This window comes from Tenrec ecaudatus, chromosome 9 (assembly GCF_050624435.1).
Source record: "Tenrec ecaudatus isolate mTenEca1 chromosome 9, mTenEca1.hap1, whole genome shotgun sequence".
Lineage (NCBI taxonomy): Eukaryota > Metazoa > Chordata > Mammalia > Afrosoricida > Tenrecidae > Tenrec > Tenrec ecaudatus.
This window is the reverse complement of record NC_134538.1, coordinates 54,628,864-54,655,903: the sequence shown is the minus strand read 5'-3', so window position 1 is coordinate 54,655,903 and position 27,040 is coordinate 54,628,864. Positions and strand designations below refer to the sequence as shown.

General features: G+C 44.9%; 1 protein-coding gene across 3 annotated transcripts in view; it reads left to right on the top strand.

Moving 5' to 3' along the window:
- Nucleotides 1-27,040, top strand: part of TNS3 (tensin 3) — a 348,472-nt gene that overhangs the window by 188,137 nt on the left and 133,295 nt on the right. For all 3 annotated transcript variants that reach the window (XM_075558135.1, XM_075558134.1, XM_075558133.1), the window contains 3 exons: nt 3,313-3,442; nt 4,170-4,235; nt 5,237-5,341. In XM_075558135.1, the coding sequence (XP_075414250.1) occupies nt 3,313-3,442; nt 4,170-4,235; nt 5,237-5,341 (301 nt within the window). The remainder of the gene's footprint in view (nt 1-3,312; nt 3,443-4,169; nt 4,236-5,236; nt 5,342-27,040) is intronic.

Below are 27,040 nucleotides of genomic sequence, written 5' to 3'. Positions count from 1 at the left end.
TGGTCAACTCGATGTGGGCTGCCTCACTTAGCCTCACCAGGGTGCCCATTGTTCACCTCATCTATAGATCATGAGCACTGTCACAATCCTCGACCCTAGTCCCCTGGTGCCAGATAGTGAACTTCAGACCAGTCAACCTGCTCTTGTCTTCTCTACGACTTGTAAACTTCGTCCACAGGTGTCAGTGGCCAGACTCATTCCGTCTCTTTATTGCTCTATTTCTCCCACTTCCACTCAACAAGTGGATCCAGGTAGTCACCTAGCAAGCATTTCAGTGTGCCCCAGGCTCCCTTTAACATTCAGTCCTAGAGAGGAGTTTTCTTCATGGTTCCAGATTTTTTCCAGCTTCCAACAGAAACCACTAGTTCAAAATTTTAAAAATCCAGAGTTCCTTTTTTTTTGTTCAATCTGTCAACAGCCCCCAAAGTCTCTTCACCTTTGAATGTCCTTAGCACTCAAGACACTGGGTGGGGCTTATCTTCTCAGTGCCTTCTTTGCAGGCATGTCCTAAACCCATTTAAAGACTCAAATTTTAATGGTTGAAGCCAAGACTTATAAGCTCCTTATTTTCATCCTTCCTAATAATAATAATAATAATAATATACCAACAACAATAATAGTAAGCTCTTTATTTTCATCCTTCCCAATAATCATTTCTATCAATCATTATATCAACAATAATAAGCAGAAGACATCAGCATAAACAAAGTAGAATCAGTTCCTAAACTCAATTCTTAAAACAGTCAAGTTCAATCCTTATCTAATTACCTAGACCAGTCCACCTGTTTGTCAAATTCATGCCAGAAGCTTGTCTTCTGAGAAGTCTTCCCTTTAAAAACAAAGCAAACCAATCTCACTGTTATCAAGTTGATGCTGACTCATAGTGACCCTAAAGGGCAGGCTTGAACTGTCCCTCGGAGACTGTACCTGTTTTATGGGAGCAGAGAGCCCATTTTTCTCCCATTGAGTGGCTAGCGGTTTTGAACTGCTGACTTTATAGTTAGCAGTCCATTGTATAACGACTACACCCCAGGGCTCTCCCTTAACTCCTTTGGGCAGCACAAACCCCACTGTTTGCACATGCCCAGCTCTTATACAGCATACTCTCCATACTGGAATAGTGTGTGTATGTTTAAGGGGTGTTGCTGGCTCTGCCTCACTTGTGGACTGGAATTCTTTTGAAGGCCTTGCTTTTATTTAATTTGGGGTTCCCTAAGTATAAGGTTTTGAGAATAAGAACAACTTGAGCCTGGACCTCTGTCTTCCTTTTCTCTCTCTCTTTTCACTGTTCATGTCCAGGGAAACCAATAAGACGAAGGCAAGCAGGTCAATGGATTCTTGCCCTCCTCAGTGACAGGGGGTGGGTGGAAGAGCATGTGGTTACTTCCCCCTCCCATGAAGGAGCCTATCCTCCATGACCCCTCCCCCCCAACCTTACACACACACACACACACACACACACACACACACACACACACACACACACACACTGTAATCGACAAGGCCCCAGGGCCGTTGGGAGAAGTCTTAGTGTTGAGAACAGGCAATGGTTCTATTGGCACATTCTGAAAGGAGCCAGAGAAGGATAAGAATTCTCCAGCCCGAGATGGGTGATTTGTGATTAATATGCCATTTAGTATTGGAAAGTAAACTAGAGTTTTACTGTTTTTTTCCACATTCTCATTTATTTACTGATTGCCGGTCCCTTCCATGTTTACTGCAGATCTGCCTACACCCTGCCATGGGAATACATGCTCAGGAATGTTTATCAACACGAAACATCCCCTCGTGGTCTTTTATTAATGTTTCCATTTGTTTATTGCACTGTTTCCTTGTAGATAGGACTAAGGTAAACAGCTCTTGTCTGTCCAGAGGGCCACCGTCCTCACATTACTGACCATGGCTTCCTGAGCTTTGTTTCCTTTCTTTAGTGGGATTGTTTTTCTGGGTAACTGGGATAAAGGAACATTACCTGCAAAATTGTTCTGCTTCGCTGTCTGTATCATACGGGTTAGGGCTATTTCAGACTGCCCGGTGATGCAAACAGTTAGCAAGATCGGCTGCTGTCCAGGTTAGAAGTGTGTGGCCACCCGGAAGCGCCTTGGAAGAAAGATCCTTCCAAACGCTCTGGAGCACAGACCCACTTTGACAGGATAGGCTTGCCATGGATCTCAGTTGACTCCGTGGCCAATTTTGTTTTCACCCTAATTTGCTTTTGTAAAGCTTCTCTTACTGTAACTCACCTTTCTCTGGACAGAAGCAAGTCTTTTTGAAGGCATACATCCACTTCAGGAATGGCCCCACCCTTGAATTGCTAGCGTCGCCCCCACTCGGTATGGAGCAGCAGCTCCCTGGTTCTTTGGTCGACGAAGGGCAGGATGGACGCTCTTGTTGGACGCTGCCTGGCAAGGGACCTGCTCGCCTGGGTCATGGGGCTTCTGCCCCTTTGGTGGGGGCAGGAGGTCACCTGCCTCCAGCACATCACTTCTGACTGTCCTTATTCTAGTTGATTATGCTTTGAGTCAGGCTCCCTTCACGTGGGCCAGGCTGCACCCAGATATCTGCAGGTGAGCTGTCCTACCCCTTCCTGCATGCTAAATGCCCAAACGAGGTTCTTCCTAGTGACCCTGAGATAGTGCTGAGCCCTTGAAATCTGTGCTTCCCAGTGCTTTATGAGCAGTCTTACACATCTCCACTGGCCTGAGCTTCGAGAGAGGAAGTCACATCCTAAGTGACAGCCTCCGAATGAGCTGGACAGCCCAAGCCAACATCAGTGTCTGTGTGACTTTCATCCCACGTGCATCCATAGTTGTCCTGCTACCGACGGAAAAGACCAGCAGCTCCTTCCTTTGTCAACGAGGAAAGGATTTAAGTTTAAACACGGAGCGTTTAGTAAAAGAGAACTTTCCTCAAGTGTTAAAATTTAGGAAAGAGGATCATGGAATGCCACTCTCCAGGTGTCTTCCATAAACAGGCTATAGTCTTATCAAATGAATGTGTTTAGATGTGGCCCTTCTGGGGGCTAATACTTATGGCCTTTCAGAACTTTGGTTCCATTGAGGTGAAGAGAGACGAAGCACAGTAAGAAGTTCTATGGGATATTGCAGCGGCATAAGGTACAAGGGCTCCCCGCCCCTGCCGCCACCCACTTTCCAGGGGACCCCAGGGTTAGGATTCCGCTCCATGATGTAAACCACCAGCCCTGTTTGTTAAAAACGGGAACTCAAGTGCACACCCTACACAGGGGTGCTAAATGAATAGTGAGCTCTCCCGGGTCAGCTGTCCTGTGTTTTCTTTCCTTCTGGACACCAGGTGAAGTGTTACCACAAGAAGTACCGCTCGGCCACCCGCGATGTCATCTTCCGACTGCAGTTTCACACCGGGGCTGTGCAGGGGTACGGGCTCCTGTTCGGCAAGGAGGAACTGGATAACGCCAACAACGGTGAGGGAGAGGCCCCTCGGGGGCTGCATGCTCTGCGCGGGGCGGGGGGGCTCCTGTGCGCGCTCATCTGTTTCTGCTCCATTCTTCCCACCTCTTCCCCCCTCCACCCTCATAATTTCAGGTTAGTGACTACATTTTTTAAAAAGCTGATCATTGATCCATCAAAGAAAAGCCACGTGGAAAGGCAATGAAACTGCCCGTGTTTTCTGGGCCTCTGGGTCTGTTTAACAGGAACCCTGGTGATGGAGCGGGTATACACGGACCTCCAATCCCAACGATCAGCAGTGTGAACCCGCCCGCTGCTTGGCGGCTGAAAGAGGGGCCTTCTGCTTTCTCTTGTACAGAGTTGCAGTCTGTGAAACTCACAGGGCCAGAGTTGGGTCAGCTGCACTCGATGGGATGAGTTTGATTTTGAGTGTGGATGCGTTGCATTCTGACTTGGGAGCAGTATTGTTCAGACTAGACTAACAGGGCAGAATGGATCGATAGTGTCGATACCAGGTTTTCGTTTTGCCTGGTGGGTCTGTGGGTTGGCATTGGACTAAGACAGGCAGTTAAAACCCACCAGCCAGTCTGTGGGAGAAAGACGAGGCTGCCATGCTCCCATGAAGATGTACAGTCTGAAGAACTCTCCCTAGGCATCAGAATCAATCTTATGCCCGGGGTTGGTTTTTTGGTTGGATTTTGGCTATCTCTAAATTTGATGACATGTGCTTTTCTCTCGTAGATGACCGTTTTCCTGACTGTGGGAAAATTGAGTTTGTCTTCTCAGCCAATCCTGAGAAGATCCCAGGTGGGTAGATCAATGCGAAATGCTGGCTGACGTGATGTCAAGAGTGGTGGGAGATGGTGGCGGGTGCATTCCGTGTTGTCAGAGACTCCCATCCTAGTGTGTACTTGAACTCTTCATTACGGGGGTGGGGTGGGCCTTGAACATTGGACAAGGTGGTTTGGGAAAAAATAAGGTAAAAGAGTCCCACGAGATGGCATGACTTAACCAAGTCATTCGGCAAAGTTGGTGCCAAGGTGTGTCTGGCACCTCCAATCGTGGCGATGTATCCTGCGGATGGTCTCCGTGTTCAAACCCTGTGCCATTGTGACACTGTGCTGGGTGCTTGCTTTTCATTGAACAAACAATCAAAGATTTTGTTTATTTGTTTTAAACATAGTAGCCTGCAAATGTTTGTCCCCCAAACAAATATTTATTTCTTATAAAAATACATTTACAAAAAAAAGACCTTTTATGTAAAGATGAATGATTCAGTTCCATCCCTAGGGCCTATCTGCATAGAGGTTTTCATTCAGTTATCTAATAGCCATGGAACATATTTGCCCCTTTTAATGGTCATTTTTATAGAGAGGCATGACTTTGATAGTAAAATCACCCTGGTGTTCTCCAATGTTTTAAAGAAGTAACTGCAATCTCAAAGTCCACAAAGCTTAGCCCCAAATTGTGCCTGCCCCCAACATCTGCTCAGGGACTGAGTTACACCACTAGGCCCGCTTCCTGATCTGGAACATGATCTGGGGGTTCTAGTTTTCATAAGTAACCACCAGCAAGTCACTACCATCGGTCACTGCCAGGACACAGTAGCCAAATGACAGATGCTCAACTCTCCTCCCCCGGAGCTGGAGTAAAATGCACAGCCTCTCTAGTTAGCCCAGTGATCTGTGTGCACAAGGGCTGCACAGGGAGCCTCTCTGCTGCTGCACAGGTCTGGCTGTTGTCAGGAAGGCCAGATGGGTGGGGCACTGGTGTTCTGCAAGTAACACTGTTCTCCCGTGCCTCTGCAGACTCTGAGCATCTGCGCAACGACCACGGGGTGATTGTCGACTACAACACCGCAGACCCACTGATTCGCTGGGACTCCTATGAGAACCTGAGTGCAGATGGAGAAGGTGCGTGCAGTTACGCTGTGTACAGAGTCACCAGAAAGAAGCAGATGGAGACAGTTATTCCTATTTTTTTAAAATCATTTATTGGGGGCTCTTAAAATTCTTATCACGATCCATCCATCCATCCATTGTGTCAAGCACATTTGTACATGTGTTGCCATCATCATTCTCAAAACATTTTCCTTCTGCTTGAGCCTTTGCTACCAGCTCCTCACGTTTCCCACTTCCTCTCCAGTTATTCCTATCTATATCAGAAATATATCACGGTATTTCCAGAAAATGAAACTATGGCTCTATTATCAGAGCTAGAGTCCATATTACTGTACAGCAGTTTGAGGGTAAGCAAGAAAAGCAAAATCCCTTGTTCTAGAATTTGGGCCAGAGCTCTGCAGCAGGTGGCCAGTCAATGAAGTCACGTATAAGACTTTCTCTGCCTGCAATGTTGTGTGTGGATCTTCCCAGGAACCTTGTCTCCCATTGATCCCCCCCCCTCCTGTTTGTATGCGATGAAGGCCGAGAATGTGCTCATGGACAATCTTCCTCCTCTTAGGAAACTCAACAGGCAAAGGCATTTGTTTTTGATTTTTTATTGTTATTGTTTGTTTGTTTTTAACTGCTGTTTGCTTAGTTCTCTGACATCTCTGCTTTAAAGGCATTTCATTATAGTCTCTGCTCTTATGAGTCCCTTTGCCCCAGTTCTCCTCGCTCTCTGTTTACAAATGGAACGTACAGTTGGGATCACAAGTTGAAGCTTGAAGAGGAAAAGGGAACATAGAAACAACCATATGCTCTTGCTATTATGTACCACTGTGTTAGTCTGGGTCCATTAGAGAAACAAATCCACAGAAACTCATGTGTATACGGGAGAGTTTTATATAAAGGGTAAGTACACATGAAGAAAACATCCCAACCCCGTGCTGCCCAAGCCCACACGTCCAACATTAGCCCATAGGTCCAACACCAATTCACAAAGTCCTCCTCCATCTCACAAAACAGATGCAATGATGCTGACTGCAGGAGGAAAGCAGAATCAGTGAGCCTGTAAGCATCTCAGCGCTGGCAGGGGTCTCACACAGCTGCTCCAGCACCCAGGCTGAAAGGCGAGGCTCACCGAGCCATTTATCCCTCTGCCCTTCAATTAACCCCACATGTGTTTATCAGGCAGGTTGGCACAATAAACTAATTACCCCAAGCACCAAGTAGATTCCTTCTCAGAGGGGTCCTCTGTACAACAACAAAACACTACCCATCGGTGCCGTCCTCCAGCTGTTGGATTTGAGCCCATGGATGCAGCCAAAATTTCTGCCAACCCATCTCTTTGAGAGTCTTGAGTCTTCTCCTTTTCCCGTAAACACCTTTTATCAAGCAGGATGTCCTTTCTGGAGACTTCGCTCTCCTGATCACATATCCCAAGTCCCCGAGACAAAGTGTTGCCAGCCTCACTTCTAATGAGCATTTGGATGTCCGTCTTCTAAGATAGGTTTGTTTGGTCTTCGGGCAGTCCACGGTTCTTTCAACATTCTTCCCGAGCACCATGATCCACATGTGTCTTCTTTATTCCTTATCCCGCGCACGTGAGGGGGTTACAAATATCTTGACGTGGCTCAGGCAAACCTTGGACCTCAAAGCCATATCTTTGCTCTTCAATACTTGACAGAGGGCTTGTCAGCAGATTGGCCCAGCTGTGTGACTTATTAATTTGATTTAGTTATTTGATTGATTTGATCAATAGATGTTGTTTTTATTGACTGTGGCTTCCATGCGCATCGATTGAGGATAAAAGGAAAATTAAATCCTTAAAAACTTCATTCTCCCCTCCCCCTTGCTTATCATGATGGTGTCCATGGGTCCAGCCGGGAGGATTTTGATTGTCTTTACATTGAGTTGCATTCTATACTTACGTCTTCATCTCGTTCTCATTCGCAGCAAGCAGAGCTGGGTCACCTGCAGATTGCAGGTTGTTCAAACGCCTTCCTTAGCGCTGATGCTGTTATTCTTCAGATAGTCTTGTTTCTCTGATTATTTGCTCAGCATACTGATCAATCTAGTAAAGTGAAGGGATATAATCCTGACACTCATCATGCCTGCTTTTAAACCGTGCAGTGTTTTCTTGTTCTGTTCATATGACTGCCTCCTGGTCCACGGACAGGTTCTACCTGAGCACAGCGAATTGTTCTAGAATTCCCCTTCCTTTCAGTATTACGTATAGTTGGTTACAATCTGTATAGTTGGATGTCTTTGCATAGTCAGTAAGACACAGTAAACATCTTCCTGGTATTCTCTGCGTTCAGCCCAGGTTCCACTGATGTCAGTAATGTCGTCCTTCATTCCACTTCCTCCTCTGAGGCAGGCTTGAATTTCTGGCAGTTCTCTGTCAGTGTATTGCTGCAACCACTGGTGAATGATCTTCAGCAGAATTGTACTTACATATGGTATTAATGATACTGTCCAATACCAAATATGGATCTCTACCAGTTGGCTGCTGGTTACCTGCCTTCCAAGTTCCAGGACATAGACAAGTGAGTGCTCCCAGGGCTTCAGTACTTTGTTGAAACTTTTCATGTGCTATTTTGCTAGTCCTGGAGCCTGGGCTTTCACTCGTACTTTTAAGGGACTTGGACTTCTTCCATCAGTACCATTGGTTCTTGATTATTTGTTACTTCTTGAATTGCTGTTGTTTTACCAGATCTTTTTGGCTCAGTGACTCCGTGTATTATTCATCTTCTTTCCATATTTCCTGCATCATTGAATATTTTACTCATAGAATCTTTCAGTTTTGCAACTGGAAGCTTGGTGTTTTTTTTCCCCCTTCCCTTCTTCCAGCAAGTGATATACTGAGCTTGTTCTACCTTTTATGGTTTCCTAATGCCAGGTCTTTGCATATTGCATTATAATACTCTGCTTTGTCTTTTTAAAAATCATTTTATTGGGGGTTCATAAAACTCTTATCACAATCCATACATCCATCCATTGTGCCAAGCACATTTGTACATTTGTTGCCATCATCATTCTCAAAACATTTGCTTTCTACTTGAGCCCTTGGTATCAGCTCCTTCCACTTTGTCTTTTTAAGCTGCTCTTTGAAATTTTCTCTTAAGCTCGTTCACTTCATCATTCCCCCCATTTGTTTGAGTTAGTCTATGTTCAAGGATTCGTTTCAAGGTCTCTTCTGAAAGTCACTTACTTCTTTTCTTCCTTTCCTGTGTTTGTAATGAATTTTCACTTTCTATTTATATGCTGTTCGGATCATTAGTGTTCCGTGCAACAGCTCTATTTTTTGAGATGTTCACTAAATTCAAGTGGGTATACTCAAGGTTATATTTTGGCTCTCATAGACTTCATTTTTTCTCCCTTTTGTTTCATTTTCATCTTCTATATAAGTAATTTATTGTCTGTTCCATAATCAGCCCCGAGCCTTGATTTTACTGATAATGACCTTCTCTATTGTCTATTCCCAGAAATATAGTCAGTTTGATTCTGATGTATTATCTGGTGATGTCCAAAAGGCCATCCTGTTGTATAAAGTATGTATTTGCAATGAAAAAGTTATTGGTCTCGCAAAACTCTATCATGCAGTCTCCACTTAGTTCATATCACCTTGACCATATTTTCAGTGGCCTTGAAGAGAGGTATTTTAAAAAGAGCAGGTCTTGCTTGTGGTTTACTTGTATGCTTGTACTAACGTGCTTAGAGGACAGAAGGAGGGGGTCCCAGAAGGCTACTTCCAGGGAGACTTTTGGACATAGGGATTCCCACCATGTTAGAATGCTGCCTTTCCCTACTTCACACACATGGGGAGGCTTCACCATCTCCACTAACAGATACAAGATTGACAGCCAGGAAGGAGCCCAGAACTCTGACACTCACCAGTGCTTGAGGACCCTCCTGGCTTTGGGAGGGGGGAGAGGGAACAAGAAGAAAACACAAATAAGACAAAGGCAGCTGATTTCTAACTGTCATGAATGACATGAAAATTTAGGATGTGTTTGTGAATAGACATGTGCATTATAGAATATATATGCACATGGATGGTAGAGCAAACCATTCATATGCTCATCTGGTAAGAAAAAGGTTGGCTATATGAATCTATTTAGGGAAACCTCAAAAATAAGTAACTTCCCTGATAATCTACTTCCTAAAAACAAACCACTGATAACCCTGTAGAGTGCCTTTCTACTTTGATTCACATGATGTCACCATGAGTTGGAATAAACGCAATGTCAGTGATGTCTTTGGATTGTGTGTTCCAAAAAGTTCCCAAAAGTTTTTAAGGTACATTCTGTCACCTTTTAAAAAATTGTTTTGTAGGGGGGAGGGCATAAAGAATCATTTATATGCAAAAAATTGTTTTGTTATCTTTATTTATTTATTTAGAAAATACCTTTATTGGGGCTCTTACATCTCTGATCACAATCCATACATTCATCCAGTGTGTAAAGCACATTTGCACATATGCTGCCATCATTTTCAAAGCATTCTCTTCCCACTTGAGCCCCTGATATCAGCTCCCCATTTCTTCCCCCTCCTTTCCCTGCACACCTTCTCTTATGAACCCTTGATAAGTTACAGATTATTATTTTCATATCTCACATCATCCTCCGTTGCCCCTCACCCACTTTTCTGTTGTCTGTCCCCTGGGAGCAGGGTATAGGTTGATCTTTGTGATTGATTTCTCCTTTCCCCCCCAACCTTCCCTTAATCCTCCTGGTATCTCTACTCTCCTTGTTGTCCCTGAGGGGTTTATCTATCCTGGATTTCCTGTGTTTTGGACTCTTACCTGTAGCATGTTCTGGTCTAATCAAATAAGTCATGATAGTGGGGGTGGGGGAGGGACACCACCAAAGAACTAGAGGAAAGTTATGTGTTTCATTGGTGCTATACTGCACCCTGGCTGGCTCATCTCTTCTCTGTGACCCCTCTGTGAGGGGATGTCCAATTGTCTACAGATGAACACTGGATCTCCACTCCTTTCCCATCCCCACCCTCCATTCATATTGGGTATGATTTTGTTCTGGTCTTAGATGCCTGACACCTGATCCCATCAGCACCTCATGATCACACAGGCTGGTGTGCTTCTTCCATGTGGGCTTTGTTGCTTCTGAGTTAGATAGCCATTGTTTATCTTCAAGCCTTTAAGACCCTAGACATTATATCTTTTGATAGCCGGGCGCCATCAGCTTTCTTCACCACATTTCCTTATGCACACATTTATCTTCAGTGATTGTGTCAGGAAGGTGAGTATCACAGAATGCCAGATCATTCCCCACTCACTTTTTGAAGTCTCTCTCTCCACACACACACACACACACACACACCACACATAAAAAGAGAAAATATGTTCACATATGTTTGCATATATCAAATATGTACTGGAAACTCTGCTGGAATCTGCCACCTTATATTACATGGTAGCAGATTCCATTAGAGTTTCCAGAACAAGACAAGCTATGAGGAAGAAAAACCTCATGATCTACATTTGAAAACCAACCAACAAAAACCCAACATAGTGTCCAAAATAGTGCCGGACAATGAGGCCCGTAGGTTGAAAGGCACCCAACATATTCAGCACCCATGCAATGAATTTCAGCAGCAGGTTTTCCCAGTCATGAAGAGTGGCACGAGCCTGGCAGTGCTTTGTTCTGTTGCGCGTGGGGTCACTAAGAGTCAGAGCTGACTTTATGGCAGCAAACATTGACAATGACAAAGGAGAGGAGATGGGTTTTTGGAATGCCATTAAATAACTCACAAACTGGGAAACCAAGCCATGTTTGCTGGTGGTTTGGAAGTGTGACGGAGGCCATTTTTCTCTCTAGTGGGTGCCAAAACCCAGGGGTGTTTTCAGCAGGGACACCATGAGGGTACTGGTCCCAGCAACTTTCTGTCACCGTGTATCTCAGCTCAAGGTTCAGCATCCTGAAAAGGAGACTGAGTGACCTGGTTGGATCACGTGCTTACCTGTGGCCAGCTTGAGCAGGTGGTGTATGGGCAGTGATGCAGGTGATGTGGCAGGTCAGATTCTCAGAGGAGCATTGGAGAGCCATTCCCATGAGAGGGAAATGTGCATGCTGAGACACCCACATAGGTCAGCACTTAGCGTCCATTGGCTTTTCAAGTAGTTAGCAATGGAGAACTCATTGAGAGACCGCAGTGTTTTCACCCCGCACATTGAAAGAATCCATTCAGTGAAAAGAGACCTTGAGTGCAGTGTTGTCTAAGAATTCTTAGATTTTCTAAGTAGGTGGACCTCGTTCAGAGAAGTAGCCCTACTGACTCCCCCCAAAACCATGATGAAGTGAGCTCGTTGCTCGACTTCTTTGTGCTCGAATATTCCTTGAGCTTGGCTTCCCCTTAGTTTTCCATTCCCACAGTCTATTAGTGTCTCTGGGGAGCTTAGATAGAGCAGCAGTCAGAACCATGGGTCAGTATTGGATTCAGCCCAGAACACACTACTTAACATTCTTCCTTTTCTAAAGCCTGGGTTGTGACAGCCTCGTATCCCCTCATCCCACGCCAAGAAATTCCTGCAGAATTATATCTCAAGAGTTATAATAAACAAGCATGTAACCATTTATAATGAACTTTTGTGAACTCTTTCCTTTTTTAAAGATCATTTTATTGGGGGCCCTTACAGCTCTTAGAACATTAATTGTATCAAACATATTTGACATAGGTTACTGTCTTTATTTTCTAAACATTGACATTCTATTTGAGCCCTTGGTATCAGCTCCTCTTTTTACTCTCCCTACCCCCCTCCTACCCTTGTGACCGCTTGATAAATTATAAATTATTATTATTTTCATATCTTACACTGACCACTATTTCCTTTCCTCCATAGCTTCTTTGCCCTCTTCTCCCCATCTTCCCCCTACCCTCCTGGTATTGCTACTCCTATTTCTGTTCCTGAGGGGTTATCTGAGCTGGAGTCAATGTTTCCTGAGCTCATATCTGTACCTGTGGACATGCCACAGCCTAAACTACAGTGAAAAGCAGGATTGGGGTCATGGTAATGGGGGTGAGGAAGTCTCCAGGAACCAGAGGAATATTGTGTTTCATCAGTGAACTCCTTTCTTGGGACAAAAAAAAAATTAGGGTCTTGGAATGTGTCTTTGTCTCCCAAAAGGTAAGTTTTATGAATTTAAAAAAATTACAAAGCCAATGCTTGTATTAATATTGTTGAAGCTTCAGAGTAGCAAAAATGGGAAAGGACTGCCCTCTCACTAGCTGGAGAAAAAGCTCTTCTCATGTAATATATTTTAGGAATGAATTTTGAGTGCAAATAACAACAGGATCTTTCTATCCATTGTTATTGATCTGAATTTTTCCTAGCCCACTTATCTGAGCATCTGTGTATATCTTTTGATACTTTCCCCCTTTCTTTATTGAATGATGGTGCTGGATCGCACTGGAGGGATTACCAACATGCATTGAGTTTCTTGTGATTGAGCTGATGGATTTACTGTTGGGAATAATGCTGCCTCCGCCCACACTTATTATGAAAACCTGCAAACTCCTCAGACTTGTGATCCTCCGGCCAAGTCGTGTGCCAGCGGTCTGTGCCGTCACCCTCGATGAGAAACCTAACTGTTGTGAATTTCCCTCTCTTTTTTAACACCTCAAGCTCCTCAGCCATAGCCACAGTGGTGAGGCTTCTTTGGGGCTACTGAGGTCTCAGTTCCTCAGAGGGCCTCTGGCTGTCCTCATCGGTCCCATGAGTCCCGCAACTGCCTGTGCAGCTTGGGTCCTTGGAGAAAGGCACAGATGAGCCCAGCTTCAGCCATCCGCTGGGCACTTGGCGGGATAGGGAGGAATGTGCTAGGCACATCTTTGCCAGGACTACAGCTTAGTTCTTGGAGCTATATCTTTGGGAGCAAAGGGCAAATTTGGCGACTTGTGAAATGCTTTCTTCTAGATGGAAGATGATGTTTTCTTACCTGGCTGTCTTTTCATCTTACCCTGTCTCCAGTCCCTACTGAGATAAACAGAAATCTGGACCTGAACTGCATCAATGTGGACAGCTGAGTCCTTCTTTAAAATTTGTTCTTTGTCTGGAAATAGCTGAAACCGGTTCCCTTTGGGTGACCCAGCTGGCATGTGCCAGTGACATAGTGCCCTGCATCACAGCAACACACAAGTCGCCACGGTCTTACAAACGGACAGACACATAGTGTGGCAACCTTTATAACACGGAATGTAAAGTCCCATTCCCCACCAACTTCACAAATGCCTTTCTATCTAGGGTGCTCATGTACCATCACTTTATCAGATAATATCTTATTGTGACCCAGTTTTTATTGCAAGGTTTTATGGGCAACTGAATGCAAGTGGTCCATATTTGCATCCATTCCAAAGAAAGGTGCCCTAACACAGTGCACAAATTACCAAACAATAATACTGATGTCACATGCAAGTAAGATTTTGCTGAAGATCCTTAAACTCTGGCTACAGCACTCTATTCAGAAGATGCTGCCACCACTTGAAACCAGACTCAAATGAGGACATAGTTTGAAGCCTATCGATGCTGACGTCAGAAGAGTCCTCACTGGAAACGGAGAATGCCAGGAAGATGTTGATTTGTGTTTTATTGACTATGTGAAGGCATTCAACCGTGTGGGTCACAACAAACTGTGTGTGACATGGAGAAGAATGGGAATTCCAGAACACTTCATTGGGTTCACCAATGACCTGTACATGGGCCACGAAGCAGTCTTTTGAATAGAACCATTTCCTGGTTTAAAATCAGGAATGATGTGTATCAGGGTTGTAGCCTTTCACCATACTTATTCAACTAGTATGCTGAGCAAAATATGTGAGAACGTGGGCTATGAAGAATAACACAGCCTCAGTATAAGAGGAAGGTTGATTAACAACCCGCGCTGTACACACGAAACTGTGCGTGCTGAAAAGGAGGCCTTGAAGCAGTTGCTGCTGAAAGAGAATGCACCCTTCCGTGTGGACTACAACTCAGTGTAAGGAGACAGAAATCCTCACAACTGGACCAGTGGATAACGTCACGATACATGATGAAAACATTGAAGTTATCAGGGATTTTGTCTTGCTTGGATCCACAATCGATGCTCCTGGAAGCAGCAGCCGAAAAATCGGATGATGTACTGCATCGGGCAGATCTGCTGCTTTAGACCTCTTTTAAGTGTTGAAGAGCGAATATGTGACTTTGAGCACAGCCATGTGCTTCTCCCGAGTCATGGTACTTTCAGTGGCCTCATGTGCCAGGGAAAGGGGACATTGAATAAGGAAGACAGAAGAATCGAGGCATTTGAATTATGGTGTTTGTGAAGAATATTGAAAATACCATGGACTGGAAATAGAACAAACACATCTGTCTTGGAAAAAAGTATGACCTAATGCTCTTAGCAGCGTGGACGGTGAGAGTTCGCCTCTTGTACTTTGGACGCGTTATAAGGAGGGTCCCTTCCCTGGAAAAGGCCATCGGGCTGGGTAAAGTAGGAGGGCAGCCACAAAGAACAACACTCAATGAGATAGGTTGACGGCTGGCTGCAGTGTTCACCTCACACACAACCGCAGTTGAGAGGACGGCAAAAGCGTGTTTCATTCTGTTGAGCACAAGGTCCCTGTGAGTCAGAACAGACGCAACCACGATTTGTAGAAGAGATTATCTGGCTGTCCTTTATTATCTGGTGTAGTCCAAAGCTCCGCTGACATTCTTACGCCACAGGTGATAAATTGCCACTTGAACTTGAGGTACCAGTGGCATCAATTCTAACATCTCAGCAGCATGCAAGCCTGCACAGTATCGCTTACTGACAGACCAACGATGACCCGTTTGCTCCGCGCCTACCTGCCATGTGCTAGCTGCTGTGGGGGTTTGGGGGGAGAAAAATAAAGCAGAAGCTCTAATTGGAAAACTGTGGCTTTCCATAGACAGTGGCAGGTGTTGTTAACTGGGGATGTGCAAGAGAGTGGAAAAGAATAGAAAAGAAGCAATTCATAAAAAGTCACAAGATGATGATCCTTGTCAGCCAGGAACGCAGAGAGAGGGCCTTTCTGACCACAGGCACATGCCAGTCGTGAGCTTGGAAGAATTACCAGCAGTGCCCGCTTGAGACCGCTCATTTGCATCGCAGGGTGTGCTGAGGGCGGCGGCAGGCCCGGAATGGAGGGAAGTGGGGCTCACACTCAGTGGGGAAACCCTGAGGATCCTGGATTCTTTTCTGGGTTAATAGTGAGGTTCCAAGGAGTGATCTGCCCAGAGCTGTGTTCCAGAATGGTAGCACAGGAAGTCCATGGAATGCTCCAGGAAAGCCCAGAGCCGGAGGCAGGGGAGGGCAGCAAAGTGGTTTGTGGAGTACCCCAGCCAAGACTGCCGAAGACCTGGGCCCCTGGGGAGCCTGTGCAGTACAGGCGACCTCTGAAATGAGGAGGCAGAGGAATGAGTCTAAGATATGCGCAAATGACAGGTTGAGGCCAGAGAAGCTTTCTGACGGCTTAATCTAACCATGTGTGATGGAGTTGACTGCGGCTCAAGAGCTCCATACATATCAGAGTGGACTAGTGTTCCATTGGGTTTTCAGTGGTAAGCTTTTGGGGGGAAAAATGACCAGGTTTTTATTCTGACGTACGCCTGGGGAGATTTGAACCTGCAGTTTTTTTGGTGAACCTGCGAAGTCCTTAACAGATGGTTCCACTCGGGGATGACTTCCTTGTCCTCAATATTTCTTCTTCTTTTTAAAAAAATCATTTTATTCGGGGCTCAGACAACTCTTAATCACAATCCATATATACATCAATGTGTAAAGCACATTTGTACATTCATTGCCCTCACCATTCTCAAAACATTTGCTCTCCACTTAATTCCCTGGCATTATCTCCTCATTTCCCCTTCCCTCCTCACTCACCCCTCCCTCATGAACCCTTGATAATTTATAAATTATTATTTTTTCATATCTTACACTGTCCAATGTCTCCCTTCACCCATTTTTCTGTTGTCTGTCCCCCAGGGAGAAGGTTATATGTAGATCCTTGTAATCAGTTCCCCATTTCCACCCCACCCACCCGGTATCGCCACTCTCACCACTGGTCCTTAAGGGATCATCTGCCTTGGATTCCCTGAGTTTCCAGTTCCTATCTGTACCAGTGTACGTTCTCTGGTCTAGCCAGATTTGTAAGGTAGAATTGGGATCATGATAGTGGGGAGTGGGGAGCATTTAAGAACTAGAGGACAGTTATATGTTTCATTGTTGCTACACTGCACCCTGACTGGCTTATCTCCTCCCCATGACCCTTCCATAAGGGGATGTCCAATTGCCTACAGATGGGCTTTGGGTCTCCATTCCGCACTCCCCCTCATTCACAATGATATGATATTTTGTTCTGATGATGCCTGACTCCTTCGACACCTAGTGACCACACAGGATGGTGTGCGTCCCCCAAGTGGGCTTTTTTGCTTCTCAGCTAGATGGCCACTTGTTTACCTTCAAGCCTTTAAGACCCCAGATGCTTTATCTTTTGATAGCTGGTCACCATCAGCTTTCTTTACCACATTTGTTTATGCACCCATTTGTCTTCAGCAACCGTATCAGGGAGGTGAGCACACAATTATATGATGTTTTTGTTCTTTGATGCCTAATAACTGATCTCTTAGGCACCTCATGATCATGCAGGCTGGTGTGCTTCATCCATGTGGGCTTTGTTGTTTCTGAGCTAGATAGCTGCTTGTTTACCTTCAAGCCTTTAAGACTCCAGATACTATATATTTTGCTAGCCGGGCACCATCAGCTTTCTTCACCACATTTGCTTATGCAACTGCTTCGTCTTCAGCAATTGTGTGGGGAAAATGAGCATCATGGAATGCCAGTTTAATAGAACAAAGTATTCTTGCATTGAGGGAGTACTTGAGTGAGGCCCAATGTCCATCTCTACCTTAATATTAAATCTATACATATATGCACATATATCTATTTCCACATCCTTATATATAAATATACTTACATGTATACATGCCTTCATTTAGACCTCTGCCAATGCCCTTTACCTCCTAGCTCTTTCCTCTATTTCCTTTTGTCCCACTATCATGCTCAGCCTTCATTAGGGTTTCAGCAATTCCTCTTGGTTACATTACCCTTGATCATGCCCTACCAGGCCTCACACACCCTTTTCATCACTGATTTGGATCACTTGTTGTTCCCTTGTGCCTGGGTTTGTTAACACCACTACCTTTCCCCTCACTTCCTCTCTGTCATGACCCCCCAGAACTGTCAGTCCTGGTGTTTTCTCCTCCAGATTGTTCATCCAGCTTATCTTATTTAGACAGATCTTCAGAGATAATAACATGCACACAAAAAAGACAGAGCAAAACAAAGCAACAAAATTTAACAAAACAACAACAAGAAGCCAATGGCAAAAAAAATAAAAGAAAACAAAACACAACAAGAAAGAAAAGCTTGTCGTTAGTTCAAGGACTGTTTGTTGGCCTTTAGGAGTGTTTTCCAGTCTAGTCTGTTGGGATGCCAACCCCTGGCCCCAAAGTCTATTTTGTGTATTCCCTGAGTACTTCATTGCTCTGCTCCCCTTGCTGTTCTAGTCCACGCCCTGAGTGTTTTGCCTCGGTGTGGTGGGATCAGATCAGGTAGAATTCCCACCCTGTGTCTCCAGTGTTGTCCCCTGTAAGGCGACGGGTCAGTGAGGGATGTCCTGTCTCATAGTGGGGCCGGCCATGTGGTCTTCTCTGTGGCCTCAATCCTTCTTTTTATGCTACAGCTCAAACCCCTGCCAGTCCAAAGGGAGTGCAGACCAGGGGCCACTGCATTGCCAGCTTTGGATTCTGCTAATTTAAGCTGACAGCTTTAGAGACATTCCGAGGCTTTAGGCTCGGCTTTCCAGACAACCACAATTGTTTAAAAGTTCCCTCTGAGACAGTCAGCCTGGCGCGGAGTCAGATGTCTTCAGCACATCCATATAGAAGATGTGCTCCTGGTAGGGCTCCTGCTCTGCCAAGTCCCCAGTACTTGGATTCTGATGGGGACAAGTTGGATCAAGGAGCACCTGGTCACCACTTTGTGAGGTGACGGCTGGAAAGGTGCTCCTGGGAAGAGCCACAGGAAGTTGGAACCATTTAGGTACTGCCCTTTCGAATCCGTGTTTTAAAGCTTTTCTCCTAAGAAATGGTTGTTGGGTTTTAAGATTTGGAAAAGTGGAAAATGCCTTGACTCTAGTGCAAAGAGAAGGATGTTGGATTCTCACACTTACATCAAAGTTTATGTCCTGGCTCTGCCCACTGATAAACCAGGGGCTGGGAGGACCCTGCCTGCCTGACACGCGGATCTGTCATCGGGGCAGTAGGGCCTGCTATCCATCCCATACTTGGTCTACCTTGTTTGGTGTGCTTCAGGACACAGTGTCTGGACACTATAGCCACTTAACGGGTGTCATGGCTCTCTGTACCCAGAGGGGAACATTTATTTATAGCTTGCCCCAAAGAATAAACTAGTTGTTGTTGCTGCTGTTAGGTGCCATACAGCGACTCTGATCCATCTCACCCCTGTGCACAGCAGAAGGAAACACTGCCTGGACCTGGGCCATCTTCACAATTGCTCCAGTGCGAGAGCCCATTGATGCTGCCGCTGTGTCAACCCATCTCCTTGGGGGCCCTCCTCTTCTGTACTGCCCCTCCGCTTTATCAGCAGGATGTCCTGTTCTAGCGACTGGTCTCTCCTGAAAATATGCCGAAAGTATGTCATATGAAGTCCTATCATCCTGGCCTCTAAGAGGCCCTCTGGCCTTACTTCTTCCAGCACCAGTCAGTTTGACCATGTGGCAGTGTTCTTCCCCAGCACCCCAATTCAAATGCACAAATTCTTCTTCAGCCTTCCTTATTCAGTGACCAACTTTCCCAGACATTTGAAGCAATGGGAAATGCCATTGGCTTTAGTCAGGCAACCTTAGTTGTGAAAGTAACACCCTGGTCCTTCGACACTCTGAAGAAGTCCTATGTAGCTGCTTTGCCTACTGTAATGTGTCTTTTGAGTTCTTAACTGCTGCTTCCATGAGCATTGGTTGTGGATCCAAGTAAAACAAAACCAGGGCCGGCCCCAATCCCAACTACAGCCCCGCCTCCCCGCATAAAAATTTAATTCAGAGGACAGCTCTGAAGCTACAGCGGAGAGGGACATATCTGATCAGAGCATATGGGAGCAAATGAAGGGAGAGGAAGAGAGAATGGAGCACATCCTGATCCATCAAGCCCTGAGGACCATATTCCCGCTCAGAGCAGCCTAAGCTCAGAGAGGACCATAGGGCAGGCCCCACTAGAGACACAAGATCCCTCGCTGACCCATAGCACTGCGGGGACAATACTGCAGACACAATATAGGAATTGCGCTCGATCTGACCCCACCACACAGAAGTGAAACGCAAAGGGTATGCAACTGAACAGCAAGGACAGTAGAGCAACAAAGTCCCCACGGAATACCAAAAATAGACTTTGGGCCATGGTGTGGCATCCCATCAGATTCAACTGGAAAACACTTCTAAAGGTCAGCAAACAGATCTGGAACTACTTGCAGGTTTCTCTTTTTTTGTATCATTGGTTGATGCTTTGTTTTCTTTTGTTGCTTTGTTTTGCTCTGTCTTGTTTTTTTGGTGCATATTATTATCTCTCCAGGTCTATCTAGATAGTGTAGATGGGATGCAGGTCTATGTACATAGTTTAGGCGGGATATACAAGCTGGAGGAGAAAACAATGGAACTGGCAGTTCTGGGGGAACATAGGAGGAGTCAGGGGAAAGAAGTGGGTGTTAAACAAACCCAGGGGACAAGGGAACAACAAGTGATCCAAAATTGATGGCGAGGAGGGTGCAGGCCTGGTCGGGCTTGATCAAGGGCAATGTAACTGAGAGGTACTGCTGAAACCCAAATGAAGGCTGAGCATGATAGTGGGACAAGAGGAAAGTAAAAGGAAATAAAGGAAAGAACTAGTTGGCAAAGAGCATTTATAGAGGTCTAAATACAGGTATGTGCAACTCAAGTATTCCATCAATGCAAGAGCATGTTGTTCTATTAAACTGGCTTTCCATGATGCTCACCTTCCCAACATGATTGCTGAAGAAAAATTGGGTGCATAAGCAAATGTGGTGAAGAAAGTTGATGGTTCCCAGCTAACAAAAGATATAACATCTGGGATCTTAAAGGCTTAAAGATAGATAAGCGGCCATCTAGCTGAGAAGCAGCAAAATCCACATTGAAGAAGCACACCAGCCTATGTGATCATGAGGTTTTTATAGGATCGGGTATCGGGCATCAAAGAACAAAAAATAATATCATTGTGAATGAGAGGGAGTGACGAGTGGGGACCCAAAGCCCACCTGTAGGCAATTGGACAGCCCCTTACAGAAGGGCGGTGGGGAGAAGACAAGTCAGTCAGAGTGCAGTAGCACCAATGAAATTACAACTTTCCTCTAGTTATTTAATGCTTCTTCTCTCCACTATCATGATCCTAATTCTACCTTACAAATCCAACTAGACTAGAGGATGTACGCTGGTAGAGATAAGAGCTGGAAACACAGGGAATCCAGGACAGATAAACTCCTCAGGACCAAAAAGGAGAGTAGCGATACCAGAACGGTAAGGGGAAGTTGGGGGAGAAAGGGAGAACCGCTCACAATGATCTACATATAACCCCTTCCATGGGGGACGGACAACAGAAAAGTGGGTGAAGGGAGATATTGGACAGGGTCAGACATGAAAAAATAATAATACTTTATTAAATTGTCAAGGGTTTGTTAGCAAGGGAGGGTGAGGGAGGGAGGGGGAAAATGAGCTTATACCAAGGGCTCAAGTAGAAAGGCAATGTTTTGAGAACGATGATGGCAACTATGTACAAATAAGCATGACACAATGGATATATGTATGGATTGTGATAAGAGTTGTACAACCCCACAATAAAATGACTTAAAAATAACTAAAAAAATAAGTAAAATAAACTCCTCAACAACTTCAACCTTTTCTCCATTCCTGATGATGTTCACTGTAGGTCCAGTTGTGAGGATTTTGGTCTTTCTTACATTGAATTGTCATCCACACTGAAGGGTACAGATTTTTAGTAAGCAGTTATTTTTTAAGGCGTGCATATGAAAAACAGCTGGCAGAATGTAACCTGCACAGTGTCGAATGATGGCATCATCTACTGTAGATGGGCCATGTTTCCCTGCTTAGTACCTCAGAAAACACCTTCCTCTGACTTATTTGACTTATGTCCTCCCACGCCAAGGGTATCTTTTCGGGATTGACCATGTAATCCAAACAGTGAATCCTCCTGTCCCTTGATGAGGTGCTCTGTGTCCAGCGTGGCAATGCTTACATTGAGGAGGGCAATGGATTCAGTTTATCTGGAAAGAACATGTTCCTCTCTCTATTAAGAGTACAGAATAACAAAGTGTTGGCTGCTGGTGTTTCAAGTACCTGGAACAATGTGAGAAGAACAAAATGTCATGAAGACAGTTTGACAAATCATCCCAGGTCCAGAAGTGACATCACGTGTAGACCCAAGTCGTTTCCCTTTCTAGCCCAATTGGTATCAGGGTAATGGGTTAGCTCCAGTTGGGTACCAGGGGCACCACTGGTCAGGTGAGGGGAGGTGCCCAGGAGAGAGTGAGAGAGGTGGAGAGGGTGAGAGGCTTGCTGAGTCTGTCTGACACCTGTTCTCTCACTGACTGGTGGGTCAATTCCACCCTTTGTACCCGCCATCCCTCTGGGAGCTTTCACATGCCGCACACTTCTGTTGCGCAAACCTAACTGAAGCCAAAGTGCTCACCTTTGCAGGCCTTGATTTGCTTAGCTGGGAAACGGTGGTTGACTTCTCATTTTAAAATGCTGTAAATCAAGTTTGCCTTTGAAATTCATAGAAGTTATCGCATGAATCATGCAGTCCAGTAGAAGTTTACATGAGTTCATTCAAGTCCTGAGTTGTGGTCCTGGCAGGAAGGAACCTATGACCTTGGAAAGACAGAGAGAAGGGACTTGGCTCCTGGCCCACGCACAAACCCTGGGCCTTTGAACCTCCTCTACGAAGCAAGAGAGTTCCATCTTCCGTCTTCTCTGGACCCCTAAATTTTCACTGAAAAAAGCCCCCTATTCATATGGTCACAGGCTTGAAATGTCCTTGGTTTGCTTGTGGTGCTGGAATCACTGGGTCTTCCTAGAGCCAAGCCAACTGGATGCTATTTCTGTATTGTTTTTCTCGCTAGTATTTCTAATTATCAATGTCGACAGTGTTCTGTGATGGCCATGGTCTAAGTATAAAACAGTGATTTTTTTCTTGTGTCCTAGAATCTGGTTTCTGAGGCTGGGTTCTTTGGATGTTCATACCCACCTCAACCTTGCTTTGATATTGACATTTTGGACATTTTATGGAGGTAGGAGAGGCTCGCTGAGCCAGGGGGTTGTGTTTGGCTTCAAACCTGAGGGGTCTCAAAGGGCCATGGTTTCCATGGTTCCATGGTCTCTCTCTGGCAAGTTGTTCTATTTTGAGTTTTCCACATACTTTTTTTTTTTTTACCAACTCAAACAAGAGCCATCTACTCTCCTTTCAGAGCAGCGAGCTGTGCTCGTCAGGAACCACCCAGTCCACTTTCAGGCTTGTAGCTACTGGCATTTTGAGACTTTTCAGAGTCCATTAGTACTTGGGACTCATACTTCTTTGCGTCTATGATTTTCTTCCCTCCTCTTTACTCCAGACGGGGAGAGCCCGATAAGAACTTTAGATAGCCACACACAAGATTGAAGACCCAACTTGCTGCTCATCATAACTGGATGCACAACATTGTCTGTGTAGCTCGTGTTATTCCAGTTGACCTTGGTGGTCCCTGAGAGTGAGTTCCTAAGCCCAGCAATTCATTCCCTCACGCTATTTGCTTTTGCCTAAGAAACATTCATAACCGTGCACCTTCTGTGCTCTTCTCTCAGTCATAAATATATTCACAGCACATATAAATCTACATGGAGAAGTATCTGTTAAACCTATATTATTTATTCAAGGACATGTTCCCATTTTCTCCCCCACTGCTGTTTAACTAAGATGTCTATCTAAGTGTCAACTGATGTTGTTATTTGGTGCCAGTGAGTCAATTCCACTGTCAGCAATCCTTCCCACAATTATTTCCATGCCTGAACACATCATTGCAGCCACTGTCCAATATGTCTTATTGAAGGCCTTCCTCTTTTCCACTGCCTCTCTACTTTCCCCACCACAATGTCCCTCTCCAGGGACCAGTCTCTCCTGACAACATGCCCAATGCATGTAAGGCCAAGTCATCCTAGTCTTGCCTCTGAAGAAAACTCTGGCCATACTGCTTCCAGGATAGATTTGTTTGCCCTTTTAGCAGTCCAGGGTACTTTCAATTTTCTTTATTCCTTATCCAACATGCATATGCAGCCATTAAAAATAACATAGCTTGGGTCAGGTGCAAAATTATCCTCAAAGTAACCTCCTTGCCTTTCAAGACGTTAATGAAGATTGTGCAGCAGATTTACCCATTTGATCTCTTGACCGTTGCTTCCATGCGCATTGATTGCGGACCCCAGTAAGATGAAATCTTTAACCAATCTGTTCTCCATTTATCATGATGTTACCCATTGGTCCTATTGTGAGCATGTTGGTCTTCTACACTTTGAGTTGTAATTCATACTGAAACCAAAAATCCTTGATCTTCATCAATAAGTGCTTCAAGTCCTCCTCACATGAAGCAAGCCAGGTTGTGTCATTTGCATACTGAAGGTTGTTAAGCCTTCCTCCAATCATAATACTACATTTTTTCTTTCATATGCTCCAGCTTCTCTGATGATTGCTTCCCTGCAGTTTGAATAAGTCTGAGGAGAGGACACCGCCCTGATGCACACGTTTTCTGACTTTAAACCAGGCAGCACTCCCTTGTTCTGTTTGCACAACTGCCTCTTTATCTGTGTTCAAGTTCTTCAGGAGCACAAGAACATTTTCTGGAATTCGCATGCTTCTGAAGGATATTCATAGTTTGTTATGATCCATATAGTTGCCTGCCTTTGCAGAGGCAAGAAACAAGTAGGCAGCTTTCTGATAGCCTCCGCTTTGAGCCAATATCCATCCGACCCCAGCAATGCTACCCTTTGTTTTTCAAAGCCATCCTCTTCTGAATCCAGCCTGAGTCTCTGGCATCATCTGCCAGTCAGTGTATTGCTGCAACTGTTGTCTGATGATCTCCAGCAGAATTCGCTTGCTTGTGATGTTAATATTGTTCAATAATATGAGCGTTCTGTTGGGTCACCTTTCTTTGGAATGGGTACAAGTATGGATCTCTTCCAGTCAGTTGGTGACAGGTAGCTGTCTTCCAAATTTCCCGCCATCAACCAAGTGAATGTTTTCAGTGCTTCAATTTGTTGAAACATTTCCATTGGAATTCCATCAATTCCTGAAGCCTTGGTTTTGGCTAATGCTTTCCGTGCAGCTTGAACTTCTTGCATCCATTGATAGATGATTGTTACTGCAGGATCGTGTATATGGTACTTAACCTGTATTGCATTGAACTCTTGTGCTCCCCTGGTGTCTGCCTTTGCCGTCATCATTTCATGTTGATCTCCCTCTTTACTGTAAATTGTTTCTCTTTGACCAAGTTGATACACTTCTATGTGTGCCATGTGGTTTGTGGTTTGCCATCCCTTCCCTCTTTTCCCTGGTAACCTTCAAAGAGGGTTTTTTTTCTGGGAGTAGACTTTTTCCTAACTTTTTATAGTCATGCTCTCATACAATATTTCTCCATTTGTGATTAGCTAATGCCCCTCAGAGTAATGCCCTTCAGGTTCATCCCTGGTATGTGGTGTTTTGCAGATCCATCATTATTCTGTAACACAGTATATTCCATGAAGTGTACATGGCGTGGATACTCATCCTGTTTGTCCATGGATGAGCACCTGGGTTGTTTTCATCTTTGCTGTTATGAATGGCGTTGCAGTAAATGTGGATGTGCATATGTCCCTTTGTATCAGAACTCTTATTTCTGTAGGATACATTCCTAATAGTGAGATTGCTGGGTCATATGGTATTTCTAATTTCAACTGTTGAGGAAGTGCTTACACCATTTTACATCCCCACCAGCAGTTATAAGAGTTCCAATTCTTCTACCTCCTATTCAACATTTGATTTTTTTAAAACTTGCTATTCTGCTGGAGTGACATGATACTTCATTGGATTTAGTTTTTGTAATTGATAAAGGGGTATGGATCCTATTTCCTTTTTTTGAAAATCAATATCCAGTTCTGCCAGCACCATTTGTTAAGAGGCGATTTCTTCCCCATGTAATGGGTTTCAGCCTTTAGAAATAGCTGTTCTCCAGAGGAGGAAATCACACCAAACAGTTTAAAGGTCGGGCCCCTGTTTCACTTTGCCTACTGTTTTGATATTCTCAGGAAAATCACCCAGGCTTTTCTTCCTTAGGTTTATAACACCACACCCAATAGCACAACACTTTCCGGGTGAGCGGTTTTCAGCTTTTTTAAAGTACCAGGAAACAACAAAGCTCCTTTTTGGCCAAACGCAGGTAGAGCCATACAAAATGTCATTGTTTCCAGAGAGTTAACGCTCACAACCTGACCAGGGGCCGTGGAATACATGGAGCCCACTAGTGGGGCCCAGATGGAAATGGCAGCCCTTTGAGTGAACCACTCCGTGGCTGAGGGAAACCTAAATAACAGGGTCTGCAGAATGCCAGTGATATACCAAGTGCTGTAGATCCATCTGTGATTGCGTAGAGCAACTTATCTATGAAGTCGCCATTGACAGCAAGAAAACCCGCCCTCAGCCATAAAGACCACTGAGCAGAAGCCATGAAGGAAATATTCCTTTGAACCTTCAACCAGTTTCTTTCGCGAAAAGATCCTTGACCTGTTTAAAATTATTTATATCCAATAGCTGTACTTTAGTGGTTGTGGGTTTTTTTTTTTTTTTTTTTTTGCATAGTTGGCAACCATACAATGTAAAAGTCTGAGGCCAAGATTTCTGAACACAAGAGAGACGCCAGCCCATATCTGCACATAGAGTTGGCTTAACAGCTTGGCAGGGCCCCAGACACTCAGGAGAGACACAGACATTCAGATTCTTTCCACCTGTGTTTCTAATCTTTTCTCTTTTAATGTATCGTCTTTAAAGAAAAAGGTGAGGTGATCGTTTTTCTTAGTGTTTTGCCTACTGGAATGATGCTCCGCAGAGTGAGAACAATTATGCCGACTCGCTTGATCAGAAAGCGGGCTAAACGTCACTCAAAACTTACTCCTGATCCAAAAATCCCATAGAACTCACACAAGAGGCGCAGCGTGTTCCATAATTTAAAAAGGCCTTTCATCTTGAGTTTGAGCCGGATGTTTCCCTCACTGTACGTCATAGGTGCCTCTGTGGCCACTCAGGTGATTTACTGGTGTGCGAGGGGGATTCAGAAGGTTGGTGGGAAGATGGAATGAAAGGGTAATGGAATTTCTCCACAGACGTTTTTCAAGCTTCTTTGCGCGTGCACCATTGAGCGGTGCCTTTCAGAAGAGCTGTGAGTCTAAGGTCAGACGGCAGCTACCCACGTGGGCTTTCTTCGTCAGCACTGGAGTGTTCGGTTAACTTAAAGGGTGTACCGTGCACTCTAGCGGGTACCTAGTCAAGCCCTCGCCGGCATGAGTGAGGCCTGTGCTGAAACCCACCTCGCTGAAGTGTCAGGA